At 41.7% G+C, this 27,956-nt stretch overlaps 1 protein-coding gene across 1 annotated transcript in view; it reads right to left on the bottom strand.

The window, feature by feature from the left end:
* Nucleotides 1-1,802: 1,802 nt before the first annotated feature.
* Nucleotides 1,803-27,956, bottom strand: part of htra3b (HtrA serine peptidase 3b) — a 43,307-nt gene continuing 17,153 nt past the window's right edge. Inside the window, exons 2-10 of the mRNA XM_028475070.1 lie at nucleotides 17,812-17,911; nucleotides 14,094-14,226; nucleotides 13,398-13,487; nucleotides 5,702-5,896; nucleotides 5,506-5,538; nucleotides 4,702-4,816; nucleotides 4,578-4,635; nucleotides 2,751-2,846; nucleotides 1,803-2,661 (exon numbers count right to left, since the gene is read on the bottom strand). Of these exons, the coding sequence (XP_028330871.1) occupies nucleotides 2,493-2,661; nucleotides 2,751-2,846; nucleotides 4,578-4,635; nucleotides 4,702-4,816; nucleotides 5,506-5,538; nucleotides 5,702-5,896; nucleotides 13,398-13,487; nucleotides 14,094-14,226; nucleotides 17,812-17,911 (989 nt within the window). The 3' untranslated portion in view covers nucleotides 1,803-2,492. The remainder of the gene's footprint in view (nucleotides 2,662-2,750; nucleotides 2,847-4,577; nucleotides 4,636-4,701; nucleotides 4,817-5,505; nucleotides 5,539-5,701; nucleotides 5,897-13,397; nucleotides 13,488-14,093; nucleotides 14,227-17,811; nucleotides 17,912-27,956) is intronic.

Raw genomic sequence — 27,956 nt, 5'->3', positions numbered from 1 at the left:
GAATGCTGACTCATTCTAGAGCTGTGTGCTGTCTCAGAGAGAGCTGAGTTGTGTGTGTTACAGCAGTGTTGTCATCTTTATAGTATGTAGAACAAGTGACTACTAAATAAAGTTATAAAAAGAAACTCACCTCGGATCATTCTACATGCGCGCATATGGATTTGAATAGTGTCAGGCTGAAACGGGTTTGGGCCATATTCTGTTGAGCTTGGGCCGGGTCTTCTTTTTTTGGCCCAACTAAAGCTCTAACTGGGATACTTAATGACAGCCCAAAGCCAGCACTGCTAACCAGGATGAAAGAAATGACTGGGACAATGTGATGCAATTTTGGCGGTCCCAACTTTCAAATTGGTGGTCAAACCTAACTTGACTGCAAATAAAGCAACCCGGTATGAGCAACAAGCAAGCTAGTAGCTATGCAACATGAATAGACCAGTTAGTCTACATATCTTTTGACTATGAAAACATATACAGGAACAGAGTTTTTAACCTTTGTACATGTTTATATAAGTAAACCCTGAGCCTTTGACATGTGAATGCTGTAATGGAGTCCTTATTACAAAAGGTTGATATTGTCATGATGTTTTGAAGAGGTTTAAAGGTGTTCTTGACATGAATGCAATGATGCAATGAATGGCTGAAATCAATCTCTGTAGCTAAAATAAATGAAATGTTAGTCATACATCTATGCTATTCATTCTGTGTTAAAAGTTACTGGGTTAAGAAGACAAAGGCAGCTAAACTCATTAGTTCTAGTCTATCCAACTGTAACAGCTGCAGATTGCCAGCAGATGTCAAGGAGATAGCAAAGCCTGCTGTCACTGTTTCACTGAAGACATATACAGTCTATGCTAAACCTCAGCTCTTTACATCAAATTAATTCAATTCTTTGCACCTGCTGGGCCGCCAGATGATATTTGAAACTAGCCTGAAAAATCTTCCAATTTTAAAAAGGATGTGCAGTACAAGGGTTTAAATTCAGATATTAAATATAAAAGCCTGGGGCAACAATGGAAAGTGCTCGTAGTATTAGGCTGGGATGGATTTCCACAGTGAAGAGCTGGCACTTTTTGTATGGATTTTGCATGTTCTCCTCAAATTTATGTAGTTTTGATGCAATATTCTCCCACAGGCATAAAACCTATTTGGTTGATTTGATTTGTGAATCACAGTTTGAATGTGACTGTCTTTGTGATAGCCCTACAACCGATTAGTGTACCCGCCTAGCAAAGGTTCACTGGGGTACAGATAATGACATTTGGAAGGGCAGACTCCCAATCCCCCCGCCCCGAACCCCAAATAAAAACATCATAAACCTAAAATCATAGAAAACTTTAAAAAAACATTTGCATATTTTACCAGTACTTGTAGAAAAGAACAGTACAGTCAGTCTAAAAAACGGTTCAAGTTACAGCTCGATGATCTTTGAGCTTACAAATGAAACTGAATAAACAGCATCCCTGATAGTGTGCTTGAAACATCAACACTTTTATGAACCAATATATATAGGCACAATTTGTTGAGTGTTCCTCTGTCTGTATACTGTCCATAGCCTCTGTGCTGAAATGTCTGGATAACCACACCACATGCTGATACCTATGTGTTTTCTTCCCAAATTGGTTTAATCAGAGACTGTCGGTCATTAAAACATGCAGACAGTTGCTGAACTGGCCACATGTGATGAACATTAGAGGATGGTCATCTGTTCGCTCATTTACACACTGTTGATACACACGTTGATTACCCTTTTTATAGGAGGGTTGGAAGTAACACAATTAAAATAACATTTCTCAGTAATGGAAAACATTGGAAACTTTTTCTTTATGCAGGACACAGAAACACACGGCTCTTGTACACACACACACACACACACACACACACACACCTTTGCTGTATGTCCAACCTAAACTCATTGTCCTTATCTTTAATTCTATGTGTGTGTGGGTTTGTGTGATTGTTTGAATGGGGTATTTTTTAATCAATGCAATGTTTTAATAATGTAAAGCACTTTGAATTATAATTTTTAATGTTCTTTAATGTTAATAATATAAATAATGTAATGTAATCTCCTGACGTGTGGGCCAACCCCACACGTCAGGAGATTACATTACATTATTTTTTATCTCTGAAGAAGACTGGCAGTTGATAGTCGAAACATGTTAGGAGATGACATTTCCTGAAAAACCTTGTCTGAATAAACAAAACTGGCAAATATTTCAAAAAAGGAGACAAAATTAACTTGCTGGAAATAAAGCTTCACAAATGATACTTATTATTGTGCAGGCCTCCTGAAGAAGGATTGTCCTTACACCATTCTATAGGTTGTTCCTGTGTGGGCGCTTGTAAACTTTTTCTTTGATACAATCAAGTGACTAGCCAGTTTTTAAAGTAAAGAGCACATCAGTGCAAAGGTCCGGCAGTAGCTCCTACAGATGAGCGCAAATGACACATTGATAGAAGTTGGTGTAATTCTGTCAGAGAGCTACCATTGCTTACTGCATTATCACATCAGGCTCAATGTTAAAGAGCAGGTCATCATTGTCCCTCCTGACCTCTAGCAGCAGGGCTGTCTCTTCCTGCAGTGCCCCCTGCAGGTCCGCAGTAGTCAACAGTGATCTGCCGTTCAATTTCACAATGACGTCACCATCTTTGATCCCACCTCTTGCACACAGTAAAGGGAAATACATTTTAGAAGGCTATAGTACTCACTATAACAAAGCATTAGCTTGGTTTGTGTGAATTCAACCTACTTTTGTGCTGGAGAGTGAGGAACAACCTCATGAACGTAAATACCACTGGTGACGTTAGGGAAGTCTGGGTTTTGCTGTTTTAACTCTTCAATCAGCCTACAACATAGAAACAAGAACATAGGAACAAAAATCAAAATCATGCATTGACAGGCAGTTTTGTTAGGGTCAGGGGCGGAGCTATAGGGGGGCTGGGAGGGTGGCACGCCCCCGGATAAGATGTAAGACCTAAGGGAGCCGGGCCCCTACCATGGCTCAGGGGAGCTGGAGAAGGCGGGCCCTCCATGACTTGTACCCAGAGGCACAGTCTATTTATCATCACCCATCATGCAGATTTATACAGGGGTTATATAGACCCATTTTGTGTGACGTATGTATACTAAATTAGGTGCATGCGCATGCAGGCTCAGTGCAAAACAACCGGAGAACTGCTGAGGCGATGGTGCACGGGAGCGGACGGAGCGCTATTTCAGCCTGGATCGAGTAAAAAGTGACCATAAAAAGCTGATATGCAGACATGGGACAGTGAGGAGGAGACTTCATGTAGAGATGGAAACTCATCCATTGAAACTGATCAGAATACACGGAAATACACGGAAACCTTAGGTAACAGAAGTACAGCAGCCCGTCCACCTGCCCGTTCATAACAAGTAGGTAGAAGCATCTAGAGACTTAATGCTTTTAGGTATTCTTTTGTTTTTACACATGGGTTTTTCTATCAGATATTTATAAATGTCTGGCCATTGAACATCTGGCCAGGAGCGCACATCGGATGACCACTTGTTTTCAGCAATGTTGCAATGGATCCCACAATCATTCACCTGTACTTAAAGTGAGATTCAGGTGACAAGCTTTCTACATATTACAAACTATTTATGAGTTTTAACAGTGGTTCATTCATTGTCATTTTCAAATTTTTCAAGCGTCACATAATGTAAACAACATGGTTTCTGCACAGCGTGTGCACGCACACATCAGTCACGTGTCCCGCTCATTCTCCAAGTTAAGACTCATTAAAAACCAGTTGAGCAGCACAGTCGTATGCCCTTCAAAAAGTGGTGAGTAGGCCTATAGGGCTTCATACTGAAATAGTGTTTGTGAACATTTGGGCCGCTGTGCCAGTTTTACTAAACTTTATAGCTGATACAGGCTCTGACTGTAAATGGTTAAAGTAGGTGTCAAAATGATGCAGTCGCTATCCATGGTGCTGATATGCTTTGAATTTGTGTTAGTGATCATCCTGTTTTTATTGTTTTCTTTTTCTGTTATACTTCATGTCCGTTTGATGGAATTCAAAAAGACATAGTCGCTCTCCGTGGTGCCAAAGCTTGTAAACTGTTGTGGGCATGTGTATGTTGTAAAATGATGTTATTATGAGCTTTACTATTTTGGTTTAAAGGGCCCGGTCATTAGCCCCGCCCCTGGCCCAGCTCTGATTTGTTCCGCTACTGGCTAGGGTCACACGAGCATCAGTAGTGGATGGGAACAACTTTTGGATTAAATACAGGTACAGTTTGAAAAATGACATTTTGTAGCTTCAAGCAGTGAAACAATTTGCAAACCCTGTGAACTGGTCATCCTGTGGAACATCTTCATGCTGCCCCTCTAATAAACTTGGTAATCAACTTCAGGTGTTCACTCATAATTCAAAAGACATTTGATTTCACAAAATCACAATTGGGTTAGGTGTTTTACTACAAACATCCCTTTGAATGTTGAACACATAGATGATCAAGTCTAACGGCAGCAAAGCATTGAAGTGATGCTGATTGATAGATGTTTTCTAACCAGTCTACCTTCTTCAGCTGAAAAGGCATCAGTAATACTTACGCTGGAGTCATGGTCAACATCTTGATTCCAATGAAACGCTTCTTTAGCAACCTCAAATCTGAAAGCGAGTGCATTTAGTTACCGACTGTTCTGCCTGAAATACATCACTTACACCTAGACTTACCTTTGCTGTGCTTGTGCAGTGAATCGTTGAGGAATCGAGTGATTCTGTCTGATGGAATAGCAAAGGAGATTCCTGCTGCCACTTTTAGGGTGTTGATGCCAATCACCTCTCCGTCCTTATACAGAAACAAAGCAGACCTGTTTGTGTATTCTTTGCACAGAGTTTAGAGGTGGCAGGGCAGAGATATATTAATATTTTAAGTTACTTGTCATTCTAGCTGAATAAGGATGAGGCCATCTTAAAAAAACTGATTATTCAATAAGCATTTGTGTTCCATCTTCTACTGCTTGTCCATGGTCGTGTCATTGGGGAAGCTTCCTGAGCAGGAAAGCCCAGGCTTTACACTCCAGCACCACATCAACCAGGGGGATCCTGAGGCTTTCCAAGGGCAGCCGAAAGACAGTCTTTCTAGCGATCCCAGGAGTCTTTCCGGTTGGATATGCACCTCACCAGGGAGGCGTCCAGGAGGCATCCTAATCAAGTACAAGACCCACCTCATCTGGCTCTTCTCAACACCGAGGAGCAGTGGCTCTACTCCGAGCCTCTCCCAGACTGAGCTTCTCACCCTATCTCTAAGGTAGAGCCCATCCACCCTACGGTTGAAGCTCATTTCGGCCACTTGTACCCACAATCTTGTTCTTTCAGTCATGAACTACAGCTCATCGATTATTTTACATTTTTGTTTTTAAAATTATATTTGAGATGTTCATTTCTGAAACAGATGCGGTACTGATCCAACACAAGCACTAGTCAAACTGAAAGCTACACATTCAAAGAAAGTGCCATGATATAAAACATGCTTACCAGGTTAACCAAAGGTCCTCCAGAGTTCCCATACTGTGAAGAAACACACAAAACCCTGAATTCTCACACAGCTGTCAGAAATGTATTTGCTATTCCAATCTCAATTCCTTTGGTAAATTGTATATATATATAATTAATTGTATATACTTTCAAAAGCTTCATGGCTTTTCAACTCTTGTTTTCTCTTGTCACTCACATTGATAATAGCGTCGGTCTGTATATAATCCATGTCAGAGTCCCTGAGGCCGAGCTCTTTGCCGTCCCTCTGAGCAGTGCTGACGATCCCAGTGGTCACAGTGTTCTGCAGTGCAAAGGGGCTGCCGATGGCCACCACAAACTCCCCAGGCCTCAGGTCAGCACTGTGGCCCAGGAACAGTACAGGTAGCCTGGTCTGGAGACATGACAGATCGGCCATGTTATTGTTTAACACTGACCATATGTTTGTTATTGCATTTGTTCATGTGTGGGATACATTAGGCAGCAGGTGAACATGTCCTAAAAGTTGACGTGTTGAGAATGAGCAGACATGTTTAAACTTCAGGGCAATTTTAAACAATGCAAGACTCTTTAATGGTGTGAGGAGAACTAGCTGGGAGTGGGTGAAGTGATTGATCCACCTGAAAAGCCGCTGTAATATTTGTTACATTAAGAACAGATTTTTGTCATTTTAGTTGCCAGGATGTCTTAGTAACTGACTGAAAAAGTTGATCTAAAATGCTCTAACAAGAGTACTAACAAGTATAAGCAGGAGAGCACAACATCGCTTCGCTTCACCTTCGGCAGTACCTTGAAAAATCTTTTAAAGGTCAAGCGCCAATTGTAAATCAAAGATCTGTTCTGTTTCCCAATAGAACATTTCTTTTCCAGATTGCTGGTTTACTGGATGTTCATGGGGTTCTATAAGTGAAATGGAGACAGAGCAATCCATCAAGATCATCTTTGAGGAACCATCTTCAGTTTCATTATGGGAGGTCTGCACTATCTCTACTTTTATGACTGGACTTAAGGTTCCTATTTAAAGGCCAACTCAGGTGATCTTTTTCCTATTTTGGTTTGATTCTATAGGTTTAGACAGCTTGTAATAAAAAAAACATTAAGGTGGACGGTTGGTCCTCCGGGCACATTGAGTAGCCATGCTGGGCGGAGCTCCGTGCATAGATATGGTTCTATTTATATACCTGTATATACAGTAGCATCTTATTTTAGTCTCTCAAAGTGCTTTACATGGCATTATTCTTTTACTCCACACTTAGTGGTGGTAAGCTACTATTGTAGCCACAGCTGCCCTTGGGCAAACTGACAGGAGCAAAGCTGCCATAGTGCACCATTGGCCCCTCCGTCCACAACACTCACTCGCACACCTCACTAGGCAATGTGAGTGAAGTGTTCCTGTTCCGCCCCGCCGTCTCAGCACAGTTGCTTGGCTGGAAACCTTCGGCCTTGGCCGTTTGTGTCCCTGAAGGCAGTGTTGCTACTGGCTTTAGTGTCAGCTGAGCATGTCAGTGCAGTCATCGTGTGGTCAGTTTTTCCCTCCTCGTCTCCTAGGCTCTGCCCCGTAAAGGGGAGACTGTTACTAAGCAATGCCTGTCACACTGGTTGGTGGAGGCAAATGCTTTGGCTTATACGAGTCAGGGACTGCAGCCGCCTGCTGGCTTACGGGCATGAGCACGGGGTTTAGCCACATCTTGGGCCTTGTTCAGGGGAGTGTTTGTCCAGGATATTTGTGCGGCGGCGAGTTGGTCCTCGCCTTTCACTTTTGTCCGGTTTTAACGGCTGGATGTTTCTGCTCCGTGTGTGGCACAAGCGGTTCTCCTGGTGTAGCATGCGATAAGCTTGTCTGCAATACAGGAGCTACAATATCCCATAGTAAGACATCGAAACAAATCTTATGAAAGAGAACTATAGGTTATTTACATAACCCCGGTTCTCTGAGTAAGATGAGTGAGATGTCTCACCAGAACAACCCTTCTTTCTGAATGAGTGAGAAGAGGTTTGCTTATTGAATGGTGCTGTATTTCCCGCCCACTCTACTTATAGTAGGCAGGACTACTTGCGGCGGATGAATACATTTCACCAGCCAATCAGGATTGGCCTAATGAAATAGGGCTTCTGAGATATGACGCGGCGGCGTACATCCCATAGTGAGACATCTCACTCATATTACTCAGAGAACCGGGGTTATGTAAATAGCCTATAGTTTTTCCTCTTTATAGTCGCACATGCTTAATTGTGTGGAAAGGTTGGATTTCTTTTATTATTATTATTATATATAAAGTTAGTCCTGTAAATGGCACAAGATCCGTACACTGCACCGGCTCCCCATTCAGTCCCGCATAGAATATAAGATCCTCCTGCACACCCATCACTGAACTGCTCACACCACACACCTCAACCAGGACCCGGTCAGGCCAACAGCACCGTCTGGTCATGTCCAGGACACGGCTCAAAACAATGGGCGACAGGGCCTTTGAAGCCGCTGCCCCCGCCTGTGGAACGCCCTCCCAGACCACCTCAGGGCCCCACAAACGGTGGACATTTTTAAGAAAAAACTTAAATATCACCTTTTTCAAAAAACTTATTTTAACAGTTAATGCCTCTTTTTAGTCCTGTCTTTTAATATATGTTGTGTTGTATTGTTTTAATCCTGTAGCACTTTGAGGTTTGGCATCAAATGCACTACAAATAAAATGTATTATTATTATTATTATTATTATAAATACTATTCATAGTCCACTTTGCTCGTTAGTACACAGATGTGAAGAAAAAACTGACAAGACACAGACTTACTGCTTCACTGAACTTTCCTGCTCTGAGTTGTGAGGGGCCTGATCCTGTCTCAAATTCCTCAGGATTAAACAGTTTTTTCATGAACTCTGCATACATCACCCAGTACACATCAAGTCAGACACACGCTTTTAATTCATGGTATCCAATGGTCCTTACTTACATGCTGTTGGAATGTGATAATAAACTACAAGAAAAGCAATTATGGAAAATGTGTAAATTTCACTTGGAAAGACAAGAAACCTGTGTTCTCAGTACTTTCTGATCATTTTCCCACCTATCAGCTTCAAAATTATTCCCTTCACCATGTAAAATATATATATTTACAGTGAGTCAATCAGGACAGCCAGAGAAAAGGGAACAAATCAACCCACATTAAACATGAACCTGTGACCATGAAAACACACCAGTATTTAAAAGACAATAAGAAACATAATGCCATTAAAACTGTGCGCAGAACTTATGATTTGACGTAAATCCTACATAGTATGTGTTGTGAAACAGGGAGGCAATCAGCAGAGAAACTGGTGAGAAGGTGACGGGAAAGAGAGGAGAGGAAGGCTGAGTGAAAACACATGCTCAGCAGACACATGGTGTGAGCACAGCCACGGCTCTAGCCAATGATCTTCATCGTTTGGAATCGTCTCTTCCTCCTCCCTATTCGGCTCCTGATCCAGATATTACAGTTCTCATGCGGTGACGTCAGCTTTTAGTAATGTTGACTAATGTCTGCTTTTAACAGCACCACTCACCATTGCCTTCATCTCCACTTTTAAAACATCAAGGTGAAAAAAAGAATGGGGATTATTTTCCAAAGATCTCCGGGGTAACAAACAGTGACTCAGTAATGGATTGAGATTTAAATACTCAGCATAAAGATGTTTTATAAAAATATTGTGAATTGCTGAGTTTTCTAAGAGGATTAACATAGAAGTTATTTGTTAATTGTTCAGGAATGAATGACATGTTTAAAGCCGGTGTGGATTGGGGAAACAGGAAATGACTCCACCTTTAGTTGGAATTAACGTCAGCACGCACAGGCTAATAAGAAAATCCCCTCCATCCCTGATAAGGATAAGATGGATGTATTCGTTGTCTCCTCTGGGGAGCTTGTATGAGGGATGAATATCCCACCCATTGTACACTCACAAATAAAACATCTGTGGAAGCTGAGACACTGACCCAGTCATGCTCAAGGACAACCTCTATTATGTTTCCCATCCTTAGGGCCATACACATGGAGTCTTTCTCCCATAAATGTCTGAACTTTGTTTGCTTTAGTGTTTGGTTTTCCTGACGACACCCACAGGAATGTTTATATTTGACTTCATCTTAAACAGAAAAGCCAAATGTTAAAACACAAATTTTTACACTTAAGGCTTAAATGTAATCAATCACAGGCAGAGTAACAACCATTTAATCTTTAGTTTAAATGCATCCAGTGGCAGTTGTTCTTTGCATCTTTGTGTTTTCTGACATCACTATCCTGTCTGCTGCATGTGTTGGATGACCTTTAACCTCCTTACATTCTTATCTCTCACAGGTGAAGCAAATCCTTCTGATTACCCTAACTATTTAAAGTTTGAGTAAACACAGAATCTTTGCCAGAGTATTGTTTTCAACTAGAGATAACCAATATTATCGACTGATATTTGTAATAATGGTTGACTTCGGTATTGGTTTTTCCACAGTAATTGAAAAACAGATATGTTGTTCTGCCTTAACCTTTGTGTGACTGTATTTATGTGTTTCAGTCAGTAACATCGTTGTTCCCTGTTTCTTACATTTCTAATGTAGCTACAGGCTAACCGCTTAGCTAACACTACCTTGCTAGCTCACGAGCTATCTTAAAGCTGCAGTATGTAGAATCATGAGACTTGTATAGAAGCTCCCCCCTCCACTCCCTGTTTTGAATTTATCTGCATCCCTGTGAATGCGCACAACAGAGGAGCTCTTAGTGACTTGGTTCCCAATTGAGACTAGTGACAAATGTAGGGACTTTATCTTGTATTATTGGAGAGTTTTTTTTGATGTTTTGGAGACTTGACGGTAACTCTCTAGTTACTGTCAACAAAATGAAATAGGAGTAGAAGAAAACAATATTCCGAAAATAAAATTAACTATACTCAGAATGATAGTAAAAAATTATGGAGTACAATAAAAGGAATTGACTGGAAGAAATAGAAAATTAACTACAGCAAGTAGACGAGTATTTCATAACAAAGCCAAAAGATATTGACAATTACTTTAACAATTATTTAATTAACAAAGTAGAAACACTGAAGCGAACAACGCCTAACACTGATAACACAATGTCAAATACATTAATAATAAAACATAAATTAATGAAACGCAAAAACTGCACATTCTACCTAAAAAGCACAAATACAGCTCAAGTTGAGAAAATTCTAAAAAACCTAAAAAATAATCCAGCAGGAGTGGAAAGTATGGATGCATATCTACTCAAAAGACTTCTGATATACAGTAATAGCTCCCTCAGTGAGTCAAATAATCAATTTACGGTAAGCTGCAATACAGGCTGCTATCCTCAGGAATGTAAAAATTATTCCATTACCAAAAAAAAAAGCTTCCATTTTCAGGAAAGAATAGCCATCCCATAAGCTTATCATCTGTACTTGCGAAGGTTATGAAGCAAATAGTTTATGAGCAAGTAAATAACCACTTTCACAAAAACATATTATTTACTCCATATCAAAACGCCTATAAAAAAGGGCACTCTACAACAACAGCCTTATCTCAAATTACAGATAAATGGTTAGAAGAAATAGAAAATAAGAAAATTGTTGGAACTGTAATGCTGAATTTTTCAGCAGTGTTTGATTTACTTAATCATACATTACTAATAGATAAGCTCCGAAGCTACGGTTTTGAAGGGAGAGCAATACCGTGGTTTCAAAGTTAATTCAGAGGCAGAACTAAATGCTTTTTTTAATGGCTGCTACTCAGACATAAAGACTATAACATGTGGAGTACTGCAGGGCAGCTGCTTAGGGCCCTTGCTTTACACTATTTTTACAAATGAAATGCCCTGAGTTTTTAACAAAGCAAATATTGTCATGTATGCTGACGACTCAACATTATAAACATTAGCAAACCAATGTAAGGGATTTAAAAAATGTTTTGGAGAATGAGCTAAAAGAAGTTATAAATTGGACTAATAATAATGAAATGGTCTTAAACAGAAAGAAGACCCATACAATAGTCATAGGGTCAGATCACAGAATAAATTCAAATACTGAACTTACTTTGAAAATTCAAGGGGTCAAAATTACACAAGTCCATGGGACAAAACTTTTGGGAATCATTATAGACCATAAACTCACATGGACAAAACACATTGAATCCATAAGTTATGGCAAGAGCTAGAACTATGATAAAAAGGTATTCATATTGTTTGACACGTAAGTCAAGAGAACAACTTACCCAAGCATTGGCGTTCTCACAGTTGGACTACTGTCCATCAATATGGTCAAATAGTTCAGCAGCAGATTAAAAAATTACAGGTCATACAAAATAGAAGTGCGTATGGCTGTGAGTACAGAACTAGCGCTAAACTCATGTTAAACAGACTGAAGTGGTTATCTGTGCAGAACAGGTTACTGTATTCATTACTCTCATTCTTTCAAAATATTGTAAATTATAAATGTTTACAAATCCTCTATCAAAACCTGCTATTTAGCAATGACAAACACAGCTATAGAACGAGGCATGCCTCTGCAGGGAAGGTTATTCTACCACAAGTCAAGTCGAAATTCTTACAACGAACGTTCACTTATAGGGCGACTCATGCATGGAACACACTGCCAAATGAAATATTACCGGCGGAAACCGTAAAGGTATTTAAAATATTATTGAAACATTTCCTTCTAGGCATACATGTATGACGGTGTTCTATTTGTGTCATTAAGGAACCTATCTGAACTATGACAATAGCAGAGATTTGAGAATGTATAACGGTATTGTATTATGGTTGAAAATGGAAATGAAATGGAGTTTGCATTTGATGAATTTGTATTGGGATAATGTTTTATGATTTTAGATAACTTAGTATAATGAACTGATTTTGGTTTTCTCGTAGGTCTCCACGTGATTTATTCTGTCTGTTATCATTCTCCCTCTGAAACCAGTGCATACCTGTCAAGTTTTGGATTTGAAAATAAGGGAAATTTTCAGGCGCCCGCTACGAGCCGTCCCACCCGCTCAAACAAGCTCCAGTGTCCCTTATATTTTACGACAAGTGTACAAGAAATGTAAAATAGCTGATCAATATGTGCTACTTTTGGCTTTTTCACCTGTAAGGGACAGCACGTGTGAGTGAGTTCTGTAGTGTTGCTTGTTATGCGGAAGGTCTGGGTTAGGACGCACTCTTTAATCCATCTAACTGAGCTTTACATGCTGTTCTGAGAAGTAAAAGCAGCAAATCCTAAAACTAGCAATTTGATACAAATAAGCTATAATATATATAAACATAAATGGGTATATGAAGCACATATGTTTATTTAATATACTTACAAGTCAACACATTGCATATTTACAGTTAATTTCACGTTGCTTGTCTTCAAGTTAGACATTAACATTTATTTTTCTGATAATTTCTCATGCTCACTCATGTGGTTCTCTGATACTCACTAATGACTTATTAGACACATGTGTTGAAGACTTTAATCCTTTAACACTTTTTGAAAGCATTTATATATAGCATGTATATTTGTGGCGCTTGTGATTGGTGGATTTTTCATGCTCACTATGTCGGTCTTCCTTTTTCCGCTTGCTTTACCATGTAACCATTGTGTCTAACGCTGCAATGGAGACTTCTCCTGCTGCGTTGTCCGACACTGCACTTTCTTATTGAGAGGACATGAACGCGCATTGTCTTTAGTCAGGCAGCCAATAGTAGCACCCAAAAACACCTCATGGACCAATCTGTTTGTAAAAAGATCTCTGATTGGCTGAAAAGTAGTGTCACGCTCCTGGATTTCTAAAGCTCAAATACAGAGCCAAGAGAAGGAGCAGAGTCCTGAGTCGTCTCTTTAAGGTAACCTTAAAGATCAACTCTGTGATGTCCCACTGAGTTTTATCATTCTCACCTGTGTGTTTATTTTGATGGTGGCGATGTCAGACTTTTTGTCGATGTCTTTGATGCTTGCCTCATACACATCTCCATTGTGCATCTGAACCTTCAAAGGACAAGGGACAGTTAATTCTCAAGTCTTTTGTGTCTGTAAAGCCATGTTCATGTTAGCATTGGAACATTTATCAACCGTTAGTACGATCAGATCTGTGCGTATGACCAAATTTAGTCAAGCTTCGGTATTTATCAATTTTGACGTGAGTTGACAGTACAATCAGATCTCACGTCAGATTGGACCCCGTGTACACAAATCTGAGTGTGCGGATTTGTGGTACAGCACAGCAGAATCTGACTGAGTCTGAAAATAATTATTAAACAAACCTTAGCTGTCATTCAAGCACAAGCAGAAACATTCAGAACAGATAAAGATAAATTGTTTTCACAAAACCAGTAGGGGTTTTTTCACTCTGGAACTCAGTTTTCCCCTAGGATTTAGGCCTCAATGCAAGTCTGAGTAGAAAGCAAACAAGTATGACACCAAGCACTGAGCTAATATTTTAAAATTAAAGTTAGGATTATTTGATTCATACATTTTTGAACCTATGATGGAAATATAGATTGCCTTGTCTTCTTCATTATCTTACTATGTTTAAGGGCAAATTACTTTGGATGCCCACTTAGCTGCAGTTGACAAAAAAAGGACTTGGCTTACCTTGAGGTGTTGCTGACCTGAGAGAGGTGTGGTGCTTGAGACCACATGGGCGTTTGTTACAATCAAGCCATTTTCTGACATCACAAATCCAGATCCACTGGACAAAGGGATGGTGCGACCAAACAGAGGATGCCTGAAAAATCAGGAAAATATTTCAAAGGAAACGTGTCCTATTAAAAGTCCTCAAGGCGATAATTGTTTTAACAAATAAAGACATGGTGTAGGCCTCATAGAGCAATGATCATTACTCCAGACATGCAAACACCTAAGGCGTGAAAAAGGTGACAAAAAAATCCATCGTACGTGATCCTCTCCCAGAATTTTTTTTTTATTTTAACACATAAATTAAGCGATCTTGAACACTCTGAAGAGTACACTCAGGCAAAATACACTATTTTCTTCACGCAAAAAACCATGTATTCGCGCCACTCAAGTTGTGGTTTGTGAAAAACAACAAAAATATACATATGAAGAATTGTGATGTTAAGTAAAAGTACCTAACATTTGTACAGTTATTCGCTTTGTTACTTAACACCACTGCTGCTGAGCTACTGGCTTTATAGTCCTTTTAACAGTTCCCATCATGTGCCTTGTTTATTTCCTCAAGCTTTCTTTCTTGATGAGCCGTTTACCAGCCACTCTTTCTTTCTCCACTGCTTCGCTTTGTTCTCAGCTGCACTGCACTTTTATCATAGGGTTTTCTTTGTTACTATCAATTTTATATTGCTAAGTGCTTTGAGATGACTTTGTTGTATTCTGCACTGCACACAGTGTGCGTGAGGTGGTGGGAAAGCAGGGTTATTTTTTTCCCCGAGTGGTGTCTGTAAGGCTGTGATTGAGCTTCAAGTCACGATTGTGTGTGCCTGTGGTTGTTCTGACATATCTCAGCTGTGTGAAGTTGCTGTGTGTGTGTGTGTGCGTGTATGCAGACACATCATTGTGTGTACCCTCCTCTGTCTCTGCACACATAGAGCTGCGGGCTGACTGAGTGGGCGTGTCTTACTGCTTTAGCAGTAAATCCCATAATCAAGGAATTTTTTAGAATTTCCCTCAAAAACAGGTGAGTCAATATTGAAAGGATAATTCTCCACTTATGGAGAAGTTAAGGTAGCACTATTTTAAAGGTAAAATAAATACCTTTGAATGTGTGTGTATGTATATGTATACATATATATATATAACAATTTAAAAATAAATAAAATAATAAAAATGAAATAAAATAATTAGGAAAATAAATAAATTTAAAAAAAATAATAAAAAGTGAAAAAAAACATTTCTATATACGTAAGTGGATGTGTGTGTATGTATGTATGCTATATATTTGCAAAGATGTTGGTAAACGCGCAAAGGCACATACAATCTCACAGGACACTCTTTCTTCCCCAACCCCTAGCACCCCCCCCTTCACTTCATATAACCACCCCTTTCTTGTCGTTCTCTTTTGATAGTGTTTGTTGTTGTAGTATAGTTGTGCTTACCCTGTTGTGATATCGCATTATAAGTATTTCTCCTCTTTTTTTCTTGCATCCAAGCTTTCTACGACACTGCTGTGCACAAATGCTCACAGACTAGGGGTTATGCTCACATCTGTATGGACTAAACATCACTACTTTCCATGTCTCACTTTTCAGTAACATCCTGGAACGTGCGTGGCATTCGCTCGCAGGCTAAAAAAATTAAGATATTTGATTGTGTATCGAGATTAAATTAAGACATTGTCTTCATTCAAGAAACTCACTTACTTAAATCAGAAAAATCTCCGACAGACTCAAATTTTAACAAGATAAATAATTTGTGTTTCAATTCCAAACAAAGAGGAGTCTCTGTTTTTTTCAACAAAAGGTTACTCTTTAACATAATCAACCCCACCATAGACCCAGACGACAGATATATTATTATCAAAGTGGTAATCTATAATAAATGTTTCACAATTCTGAACCTCTATGCCCCCAATAATGACGACCAGTGTTGGGAATGTTACTTTAAAAAAGTAATTAGTTATAGTTACTCACTACTTGTTCCAAAAAGTAACGGAGTTAGTAACTGAATTACTCTATAATAAAAGTAACTAATTATCAAGGAAAGTAACTATTTGCATTACTATTAAAAAAAAAAAGTTGCTATGTGTCAAAGAAATCAGATTTTTTAGATGTGTGTGTCGTTGTGAGGTGTTTCATTAAATATGAGTTGCTTACAACGGATGTCGACGAAGTCTTCACCCCTGGATATAATGTACGCTTCACATACACGTTGTTGCCTTTGACCACAATTAATTTAAAGTAGTGTTTGTATCGCCACCTTAAAAATGACAACTTTTCATCAGACTGCTCCACGCTCACCATCTCTGCTGCTTCATCAAATCTGTGTGTGTGTCACGTGTGCTGGCACGTCGCCTTAGCCAATCATAATCGCTCACCTTGTTTTTAACCCGCCTCCTCTTGCTGGCACATGTGTAAAAACACTGGCTCTGATTGGCTACCATGAAACATGACTAAGCCAATCATAATTGCTCATCTTTTTTTAAAATTTTCTTTTTAATCTCTTCACGACAGCTGAGCTGAGTAAGAAAGTAAGATGCTTTCGGATAAAAGTTTATTCAATACATGTAACGCACCGCATTTAGCTTTCAGTAACGATAACGGTGTTGTAACAGCGTAAAAAGTAATTAGTTAGATTACCCCGTTACTGAAAAACAAACGCTGTTACATACTGCCGTTATTTTAAACGCCGTTATTCCAAACACTGATGACGACCCTGATTTCATCCATAGAGTCTTTGGGGGCTCTCTTTGCGGGGTCTCTCCGTGCGGTGTCGGCCCGGCGGGGCTTGGGTGACTCTTCTCTTTGGGTGTGGCTTGGTGCTTGTCTCGTCTCGTCTCCTGGTTGCCTTGGGGGCTGTCCTCGATGTGTGCGGGCCCGGGGCGGCCTACCTCGCCGGTATGGGGGGTGGGCGCACTGGAGGGTGCTAGCGTCCTTAGCGGGGTTGGGGCGGGGTTGCTTGGCGCTTCGAGATGATGCTGTTTGCTGGGGGACGGCGCTAGCTGTTCCGGTGGTTGCGGTTGCTGTCGGCTGCCTGGTAGATAGATCTGTCCTGCTATCTGCGGACCGGTGGGTGGGTCCGGGGCGCCATCTGGCCTGGGGTCCGGTCCCTGCTGGCTCTGTCGGTCGGGTCTTGGGCGGGGGGCTTTCTGGGTCCTCCCCTCGGGGGATTGGGTGCAGGGGTGGGGGTGGAGGGGTGAATGTTGGTGGGGGGCCTCTGTCCACAGCCACCACAATTATACCTAAGCCTCACGCCTACAACTTCACATCTCACTCTACAATAGTCAACTCTTCCCCACCCTTCCATTTTCTACCTTGAATCTCTCCTCCCTGCTCCCTTCCCCTTCCCCCTCCACCATAAAATAAATTAATTTATTTAATTTCCCTCCTAGTGGCACCTCAGCAGAAAGCAGGAGTTTAGCTTTCTTCTGAGGTGCCACTCAGCAGAAAGCTAAAGAGTACCAGGTAAAAGAGTTTACCTGGTACCCTTTAAGTACCAATTTAACTATTCATTAAAGTGCTTAATTATGGGAACAATTCTGTTACAGAGATGTTAATTGGTATATTGTGAATAAATTAAAGATATATTTTTAACTACAACGATAAGTTAAATATAGTAAGAGTCTATTAAGCAAGGGATAAGAAAGGCCTTCTGGGATAACACACACACACACACGCACCTGAGGAACAGCTCAATGTGGACCACAGCTGGAGCGATTTTCTCCACAACATCAGCTATGAAGTTGAATTTGTAGCGAGGACTGGCAGCATTTAAAGGACCTATACTGACAAGAAAAATGGTAGGTGTCAGTTTTGGCAAAACATTTATTTAGCATTAACACACATCAGAATCTTTAGTATAGCTATCATTATTATTAATATTTCACAAACAGTACTATTATTAATAATATAAAATTAACCTGTACATTATAGGGTTTGGGAGCTGGGGGAAGGATAACAATAGCAATGATATGCCATTTTTACAAATTACCAGTTTTTTTGTTTGTTATTTTTCTCGTTTTTCTTCTCACTATATACACATAAACACAAATGTAGTTACAATACACACACATATATATATACAGTATATATATGTTGTATATATACAGTATATATATACTGTATATATATATATATATATGTATGTATAAATACACACACACGGATGTGTGTATGTATGTATTTATATAATTAATTGTTATTATTTCATTTATATCCCCCCCCCCCCCATTTATTTATCTATTTATTTAAATATTATCATTATTTTATTTTTTATCACTATTTTGCAAATATCATCTTTGGGGTTTAGGCACTTGAGTGGATGGGGGGGCTTGGTACGGAGCTGGTTATGGGTGGTGGACTGGACAGGGGATCCCTGTCCTCGGGGGCCCTTCACATAATAACTAACAATAATAACAGTGGGAAATCATGGACCTCCCTGCCAGGGAGGTCCATGATTTAACTGGAGGAGGGAGTCCCTGCTCTGGTTACATCATAACCCTGGAGGGCAGGCTTCCTCCCAAAGGGGTCTGTGAGCTGCCCTCGATGGGGGACCTCTGCGGCTCTGGGTTAGCCTCCAGACCTAGCAGGAGCTAGGTCTGGAGGCAGCCCAGAGCTGAGAGGGATACCTGGACAGGGAGGGAAGAGGAAAAATAAATTAATACATTCAAAATTAAACTTAAAAGAGAGAAAGAAAAAAAAAGACGCAAAGGAAAAGGAGGTATATAGGAGAGATAGGAACCCCCCCCAGGTGTTCGCTTGGGTGCCGGGCTCCAGGTAGAAACTATCATTGATCACCCTTCCCTAGTTTTTGTTGTTTTTTAATTAATTATTTAATTTTATTTAATTTTTTTTTGTTGTTGTTTTCCCTCTCTTCTTTTAGTTTTACTATATCTATTTATCTATTTTGTATATGAATATGAATGTAGATTATATATATTGTTTCTTTACCGCACATATTTATTTATTATTCACTTGTTATTGTCTCCTTCCCTCAACCTCTAATAGCACAATAACATTATTATACTTATAATATCACACACACACACACTTAATGTATTATAATGTATAAGATTTGTAAATACTGTCTATGGCATTTTTTCTGTAATTGTCTCTGTCTTTGTGTTGTATGTGGCAAAAAATAAAATGACTTTATTAATAATAATGATAATAATAATAATAATAATAATAATAATGATAATTCAAGACAAAATAAAATGCAATGATATAAAAACCTAATCACTAGTAACTGAAGCAGGCTGCAATACAGTAAAAGTATAAACAAAGGCTTTTTAATGTGATCTATTTTCATACAAACCCTTTCACAACCACGGTAGTATCTTGGATGCAAGGGGAAATAGTTTTCTGATGTTTTAGTGTCATGAAAGCGCGTATCACTCGTTGCTGTGAAAACAGTAAGAGGCTCGCAGTCACAGCCGCTCCTCACACACATGCAGCAACAGTCAATCCCAGCTGATCAGAGCTCACTAGGGAGGCGTTCAGGGGGCATCCTAATTAGGTGCCCGAGCCACCTCATCTGGCTCTTCTCGATGCGGAGGAGCAGCGACTCTACTTTGAGCCCCTCCCGAATGACTGAGCTTCTCACCCTATCTCTAAGGGAGAGCCCAGCCACCCTACGGAGGAAACTCATTTTGGCCACTTGTACCCGTGATCTTGTTCTTTCGGTCATGACCCAAAGTTCATGACCATAGGTGAGGGTTGGAACGTAGACCGACCTGTAAATCGAGAGCTTCGCTTTTTGGCTCAGCTCCCTTTTTACAATGACGGACTGGTGCAGACTCCGCATCACTGCAGACGCCGCACCAATCCGCCTGTCGATCTCTCGCTCCATCCTTCCCTCACTCGTGAACAAGACCCCGAGGTACTTGAACTCCTCCACCTGGGGCAGAACCTCCGTCGGTACCTGTCTGCTGCCTCCGGAGTCCCACAGGCCAAAAAGGCCCGGTAGGACTCCTTCTTCAGCTTGACGGCATCCCTCACCCCCGGTGTCCACCAACGGGTTCGGGTATTGCCGCCACGACAGGCACCGACTACCTTGCGGCCACAGCACCGATCATCCGCCTCAGCAACAGAGGCACGGAACATGGCCCACTCGGACTCAATGTCCCCCGCCTCCTCCGAGACATGGTTGAAGTTTTCCCGGAGGTGGGAGTTGAAGCTCCTTCTGACGGGACTCTGCCAGGCGTTCCCTTAGTGTAACAATTACAAATGTAAATCAAGCAGCAGTAATTACCTTTCAAGCAGAAAAATCACCAATCTGTTTACCTGTCGCTTGAAAACAAAATTCCCACTATACAGTATGTGGACATTTTGATTGGACAATGACCTATTTCTTCTCAACCATTAGGAAAAAGCTATAATGTGACGTTTCAGCGTGGTTCTTTCTTGCTGCACAACACCTCTCTTATTTGGCCTATCAACGTGATTTAGGTTTGTAGTTCGACATCTGCACTTTCAACATGGGTTCAAATGGACATCCAAAGACGCTGCACTTTTCCACTATTGGCTCTTTAAAACGATCATGTGATCAGGACGCGCCGGCGCATCCGTTGCCCCCAGAGGGTTAAAACAGCTCATGGGATTGCTCCGTTGGTAGAAAGATCTCAGATTGGCTTAAGTCCAGTGTCACGCTCCCACATTTCTGCACTTCATTTACAGGGCTAGGAGAAGGAGCAGAGATTCACTGTCCACTCAGACTTTGGATTACAATATGCTCAAAGATAGTTATGTATTTTTGACCAAATAACACAAAAAACATACTGCAGTTTTAAATTATAAATACAAGGGGTGGTAAAAATAAAGGGTGGTAAACCAGTTGCATCCTTATATCCTTTAGTGATGCAGTTTCCTCACCTGCTGCGAAGAATTCACTAAGATTGCAGCAATGATTAGCGCGTGTGCAGAAGTGGTGCACACCACCCTATTTAAATGAGAGTTTTGCTCGTTCAAATGTGGAGACAAAAGTGCACACAAGCACACAATGACATTTAAGGAAGTTAAATTGGAGGCAGATGGACTTCTCTGTCTGCTGCAAAAAACATTTAATAATGTAGAAAACTAAATAAACAAATTAAAATGTTTTGTTTAAAAACAAAAACAAAAAAAACTTTAAAACCTAGTGATAATTTTTCCCCCTATTTTAATGTGGCTGCTCCATCAGGTCCTGTAACTTTGCTCTGATCAGTCCATGAAAATAGGCAGATTTGGACACAAACCACTGATCTGAATTAATGCAGCAACAGAGTCTGTCAATCAGTCTGCAACATTTGAAGATGATCTACTGACCATCATTCAGTAAGTCTGAGCACCTGAGTAGCGCTATGTCACAACACTCTCATATGTGAACATTGCGCCATCGCTGCGTGAATTACGCATGCTGCTTAGCTGATTCTGGCCCGTTGCACGACATGAGTGTTTTACGGTCAAAACATTCCATCTCCGTTTATTGCAGCAGATCATTGCGTGTGTTTGCACCTGCTTGTCACTCGTGCTATTTTCCAGTGCTAAAACAATCACTACAAACAGTTCCAGATTTGATGAATTGCACTGCGTCCCCTGCATTAATTTAGTTGCATTTCCTCCTCGCATGATCCGCCAACTTTACATATTCATTAGAGGGAAAAGAGCTAAATGGATTGAGGCCGCATTCTAACATGCAGCAGCCGTGCACTGCTGATTCCCTGGGGTTTGTACCCTTTATTAACACGTGGAGTGACGTTTGCACACATTTCAATACCCCTAAACCTTTAGTGAATCTGCGCCTAAGGGTTTAGAGTCTTGCCAAAGGACACTTCCACACAGACAGGTAAGAGACTGGGATTAAACACCCAACCTCTTGATCAAAAGACGACCCCGCTACTCAATGGCGCACGTACTCGATGTAGAGAAACAGCCCCCAGCCAGGGGCACAGGGACACATCCACCCACTGGCCCACAGACAGCAAAACAACCCCACCAGGCGGCCCACAGTAGGGGTAAAGGTGAGGTAAAGGTGAGCTGCAGCCCTTTCTAAATCCAGCTGTTGGTGGTTTTTATTCACAATAGCACAAGTTGCAAGTTCAATAGAAAGAGAGACGCACACTCACTTCCCATTCAGTCCTTTGGAGAATTAAGAGACTCCAGTTAGTCATACATTTAAGTTCTTGGACTGTAGGAGGAAGCCAGTGCAGCATAAATCAAATAGCAGAAACTTTATTTGGACATTAGGAAATAATCACGATGCAGTGCTTGAGTTCAAACCAAGTATCAGTACAGAGAAGACTGGTCCAACTAAGTGCCAAACTGGCTTTACTTACACACAGGACCTACGTTTTAAAAGAGAATGGTCTCAAAAGATGGAAATATCTTGTGAGCTGGAATTCTCTGGACAAAATTGCCTAACACGGGTCACAGAAAGGTCAAGATGGTCCATCGGTCTCCAGGGTCACCAGGTCAACAAATGAGGGAAGGTTTCCAGCTCCCGATCTATGGACTGTGACACCAGGAATTTAGGAGCTCTGAAGGAAAAAGGAGGTCTATGAGAAATGTTTGAAGTTTATAAAAACAAACTTGGCGAGAGAATGTGTGCACCCCCAGCCACAGCTATGAGACAGAAGAAAAACATTGCTTTTATTGAAATTAAGCTATTGTGAATTACGTTCCAAATATGTTTTACTGTACATGCTCATTTTCATTATTTGAAACAAGAGAGTAAAATTTAATCTGTGCTTCTGGCACAATTGTTGCATCCTTGTCCTCCGCCTCCGTTACAACACCGAGGGATTCCGGCGGGATCCCCACAAGCTTTTGCTCAGTGTGGGTGAGCTCCAGGGAACCCTTTCCACCACCTATTGTACAGACGGCATTCCTGTGGACAGCGATACGCCTTTTCTCCTCTGCTTTTATGTCTGACTGTTTCCTTTTCACCTCAGTCACAGTCCGACCCTTTGAGGCAGCGCAACCTTTCTGGCATTCGTAATGCGCACTGTGTCACCAAATGACACTCTCATGAGTGTGTCCACCTCAACAATTGATACTTCCACCTCGCATTGATGGAAATTAATTTCATTCGCTTGTTTTCCCCCTTGGTCAATTGTCAAAATTTGTATCAGTGAATTTTCATCAAGGGCGTACACCTGACCTTTTATAGACACCATAGGGCAAAGCAAGGTGTTTTCTCATGTACGACAACCTTCGAGTTGGTTGTGATTTATAAATGAAAACAGGCGTAGGATGTGAGCGCGCCCTCTTATAAATCTGAAAGTTTTTTGGCGTATGCATGTCCTGTGTTTCAGCGTACTCTTTCTATGCAGTTTTATAAACGAGGCCCCTAGTATCCTTAAGATTGAAGGAAAGTCCGTATCTGAAAATCACACACACACACAACAGGAAGTCCCCTCAGCCCAGAGTTGTGGCCAAGACTATTTCAATTCCATATGAATCACAAAACATTTATTTTGTCTGGGTTTAGAGGGTTGTCGCACACAGACAACCCCACACCCAAGCCTAACATTACGTACACGAACGTTGTTAAAAATGATAAATACAGGGGATAGAGTCCACAAGTCCCAAATAGTTGATGACAGATTATCAGTCATCTACCAGTGAGATGGTAGAAATGTGTTTTAGTGCCAAAGCACACTAACGACTTTAAAAGTAGAACTTTATTCTTCAAAGCTAAACAAAAGCATTGTCAGTGTATTGTAGACACTACAACTGTTTCAGATTGAAGCGCACAGGCAGTGCATGTAGTTGAAGATTTCGCCATTCAAAAGTAATTTTGAAAATTTGTGTTCTATAAAAAGCGAGTATGGGAAGCCATATTTGACTGAGGCACTAAATGTGGATATTACAGATGCACCGAAATGAAAATTTTTGGTCAAAACCAAAAACCGTAAACTGAAATTGAGAAAACTATGAGAAAATTATTATGCAAATTATTAGTTATTATTTATGGCTCTGAATGTGTACTAACCTCAGTAAAATTAAAAGGTTGTAATTGTATAAATTCACATTAATGCTTCATTGTATAAATAAATTCAAAATGTGAAAATATTTATTAGGCACTGACATTCGAACAATGCACAATAGAAAATTCAATAGAAAAAACTAAAATGTTTAACTCGACCCCACATTAAATAACATTGTAGAGGCCTATAACTGACTGGGTTGCTGAAAGAGAGTCAAATTAAATATGTTCTCTCATTAAAACACAAAGTGTTAAAAATATTGGTGAAAATCAGCTTCTCTGCTTTATTTATTATCCAAGTATGTTCGTGGAGATGAACACAGAGGAGACACACATGCTCTGCGTGCTATGATTGAGGATTTTTGTGTCCACGCTGATTTAAACCCATCCAAGTAATGATCTTTATCACAGGATCTCTGTGAAATGTGCGTTGACAGACTGAAACTAGATTTATGCCACTGATGTGCAGCCATGAGTCAGGCTGCCGTGTTGGGGTCCGTGATGACGGAGGGCGCGCAGTGTCGTATGGTACTCAATCAATCAATCAATCAATCTTTATTTGTATAGCGCCAAATCATAACCAATGGTATCTCAAGGCACTTTACAGTAGAGCAGTCTTAAGGATGGACTCTTCATTTTATGGATACACACATATGCATATATACGTATATACACATACATATGTATCCCACACCCAACATGAATTCATCATGGCGGCAAGGAAAACCTTCTGTTAAGCAGCAGGAACCTTGTGTGGATCCCATTCCTATGATGAACAGCCATCCACGTTATGCTGTGTTGGGTGTGTGCAGAGAAAAGGGTGGAGACAGAGCCGCTGAGTCTCTGTAACTCCACACTGAGGATCCCACGGACCTGCAAGACAAAAGCCAGAAGGAGTACAGGAGCAAACACACAAGGGAAGAAGCAGACATAAAGGGAGTGTTTGAAAGAGGAATGGGACCCTCTCCGGTCCCTCTCTAACCTAAATGACCTCTCTCTTAACGCCCTCTCCAACCTCTCTCCAACCGAGCATGCCAGACCCCCCCCCCCCGGCAGTCTATGCCTATTGCATCTTAATTATGAGCTATGAGCTGGTTCCTAACTAAAAGCTTTATCAAAGAGGAATGTTTTGAGCCTAACCTTAAAGGTAGAGAGGGTGTCTGCCCCCCGAACCGTGGTTGGTAGATGGTTCCAGAGAAGTGGGGCCTGATAACTGAAAGCTCTTCCTCCTATACTACTTTTAGAGATGAATGGAACAACGAGTAGTCCAGCATTTTGAGAGCGTAGTGTTCTGGGGGGATTGTATGGCACTACAAGCTCCTTGAGATAGACTGGTGCCTGTCCATTTAGGGCTTTATAAGTGAGAAGAAGAATCTTGAATTCTATTCTATATTTTATGGGAAGCCAATGCAGAGAGGCTAATACAGGAGTAATGTGATCTCTTCTCCTAGTTTTAGTCAGTACACGTGCTGCAGCATTTTGAACCAGCTGAAGTGTCTTAAGCGACTTGCTCGGGCAGCCTGCTAAAAGAGAATTACAATAATCCAGTCTAGAGGTAACAAAAGCATGGACTAGTTTTTCGGCGTCGCCCTGAGACAGGATAGATCTGATTTTAGCAATGTTACGGAGATGAAAGAAGGCAGTTCTTGAAGTTTGTTTTATGTGAGAGTTGAAGGATAAGTCCTGATCAAATAGAACCCCAAGGTTTCTAACAGTTGTGCTTTGTGCCAGAGTAATGCCATCTAGGGCAGTTAGGCTAGCATAGGTTTCTCTAAGGTGTCGCGGGCCCAGTACAATGACCTCAGTCTTGTCTGAGTTGAGAAGAAGAAAATTTTGGTCCATCCAGGCCCTAATGTCCTTTAGACAGGCCTCAAGTTTAGATAGCTGATTTGTCTCACCTGGCTTCATTGATACATACAGTTGGGTATCATCAGCATAGCAGTGGAAGTTAACAGAGTATTTTCTCATAACATTACCAAGGGGGATCATATAGATACAGAAGAGGATTGGACCTAGCACAGAGCCCTGAGGAACCCTGTAGCTTACTTTAGTGTACACAGAAGACTTATTATTCACGTGTACAAACTGGTACCTATCAGATAGGTAGGACTTAAACCAGTTTAGGGCAGTCCCTGTGATTCCAAGTAATTTCTCTAATCTCTCTAGTAGAATATAGTGATCTATAGTGTCAAAAGCTGCACTAAGATCTAATAAAACCAGCACTGAGAGTCGTCCTTCATCTGAAGCCCAGAGTAGATCATTAGTTACTTTAACTAAAGCAGTCTCTGTGCTGTGTTGAGCTCTAAAGCCTGACTGGAATTCCTCGAACAGGCTGTTGTTTTGAAGAAATTCACAGAGCTGAGCTGCCACAACTTTCTCAAGAATCTTTGAAATAAAAGGAAGATTAGATATAGGCCTGTAGTTTGCTAAAGTGCTGGAATCAAGAGTAGGTTTTTTGAGAAGGGGTTTGATTACAGCTACTTTAAAGGACGGTGGCACGTAGCCTATTGATAGGGATATATTTATTGTCTCCAACAAAGATGGGCAGACTAGGGGAATAACTTCTTTAAACAGCTTAGTTGGGATCGGATCTGAAAGGCAGGTCGATGGTTTGGAGGATGAAATAATAGAGTTAAGTTCCTGAAGTCCTATATGTGTGAAACAGTTTAGGTTAGGCCTATTTACATTTAATGGTACAGCAGGCCCAGGTGAAGGCAGGGAGTGGCTAATTTTATCTCTAATCTTGTGAATTTTATCATTAAAAAATGTCAACACTCATAAAATGCACCACACACCGATACCCAACCCTTGGGGGGCTGGATGGTGGGGCTGGGGGTGGAGGGGGCCGCCACCTGTGTTACTATGTAGTGGCGTGGGGGCGGCCCTCCCACCTCTAGTTGCCCTACTAATCCCTCCAATTTTAATCGCATCTCAACATGCCACCCCCCGGAGGGTGTATCATCATTTACACCCTCCGGCCTATTACACCACATACACATAAATCCACAGAGGCTGGAGGGGGAGCACCGCTCTCCTCCATCCCCCTTCTTTTAATTACACCCCATACATTCACCAAACACACACATTCACACAGGGGATCGGGAAGTGCCTCTCCATTGGGGAATGGAGAGGCACCACAGGGTGGTGGGTTGGTACACATATTTGGGCCTCTCCGGTGGGGGCCTGGCCCCTCTGTTGGTGGCTGGGCCACTGCATAGAGTAAAAGTACATCAAGATGGTGCGGTCGGGCGTGGCGGTGGGTCTCGGGGGGGCTTTGCCGGGGTCTCTCCTTGCGGGGTCTTTCCGGGCTGTGTCGGCCGGGTGGGGCGCGGGGGTGCCTCTCCCCCTTGGGTGTGGCTTGGTGCTTGCTTTGTCTCCTGGTGGCCTTGGGGGCGGGCCCCGCGGTGTGCGGGCCCGGGGCGGCCTGCCTCTCCGGTTTGGGGGGTGGGTGTGCTGGGGGGGTGCTGGTGTCCTCACCGGGGTTGGGGCAGGGTTGTTTGGCGCCTCGGGATGATGCTGTTTACTGGGGGGGCGGCGTTAGCTGTTCCGGTGGTTGAGGTTGCTTTCGGCCGCCTGGTGGGTATGTCCTGCCATCTGCGGACTGGTGGGTGGGTCCGGGGCATCTTTGGCTGGGGGCTGCTGTCCCGCGCTGGATGTGTGCCGTTGGGGTGCCTCCGTCCCCGCGGTGGGGGTCGCCGGTTGCTCGCGGGCCGGCGGGGGGCGCTGCCCCGTGGGTTGCGCTGTCCGGGGGGCGGCGGGCCCTGGGCTGCTGGCCTTGTGCCGTCTGGGGCTGTGCGGTCCTGCTGGGCTGTGGCTGGGACCTGGGCTGGGGTGGGGGGCGCGTCCCGGGGGGCTTGG

The sequence above is a fragment of the Gouania willdenowi genome, chromosome 18 (genome assembly GCF_900634775.1).
Source record: "Gouania willdenowi chromosome 18, fGouWil2.1, whole genome shotgun sequence".
In the NCBI taxonomy this organism is placed as follows: Eukaryota; Metazoa; Chordata; class Actinopteri; order Blenniiformes; family Gobiesocidae; genus Gouania; species Gouania willdenowi.
This window is presented reverse-complemented; position numbering and strand designations above follow the sequence as displayed.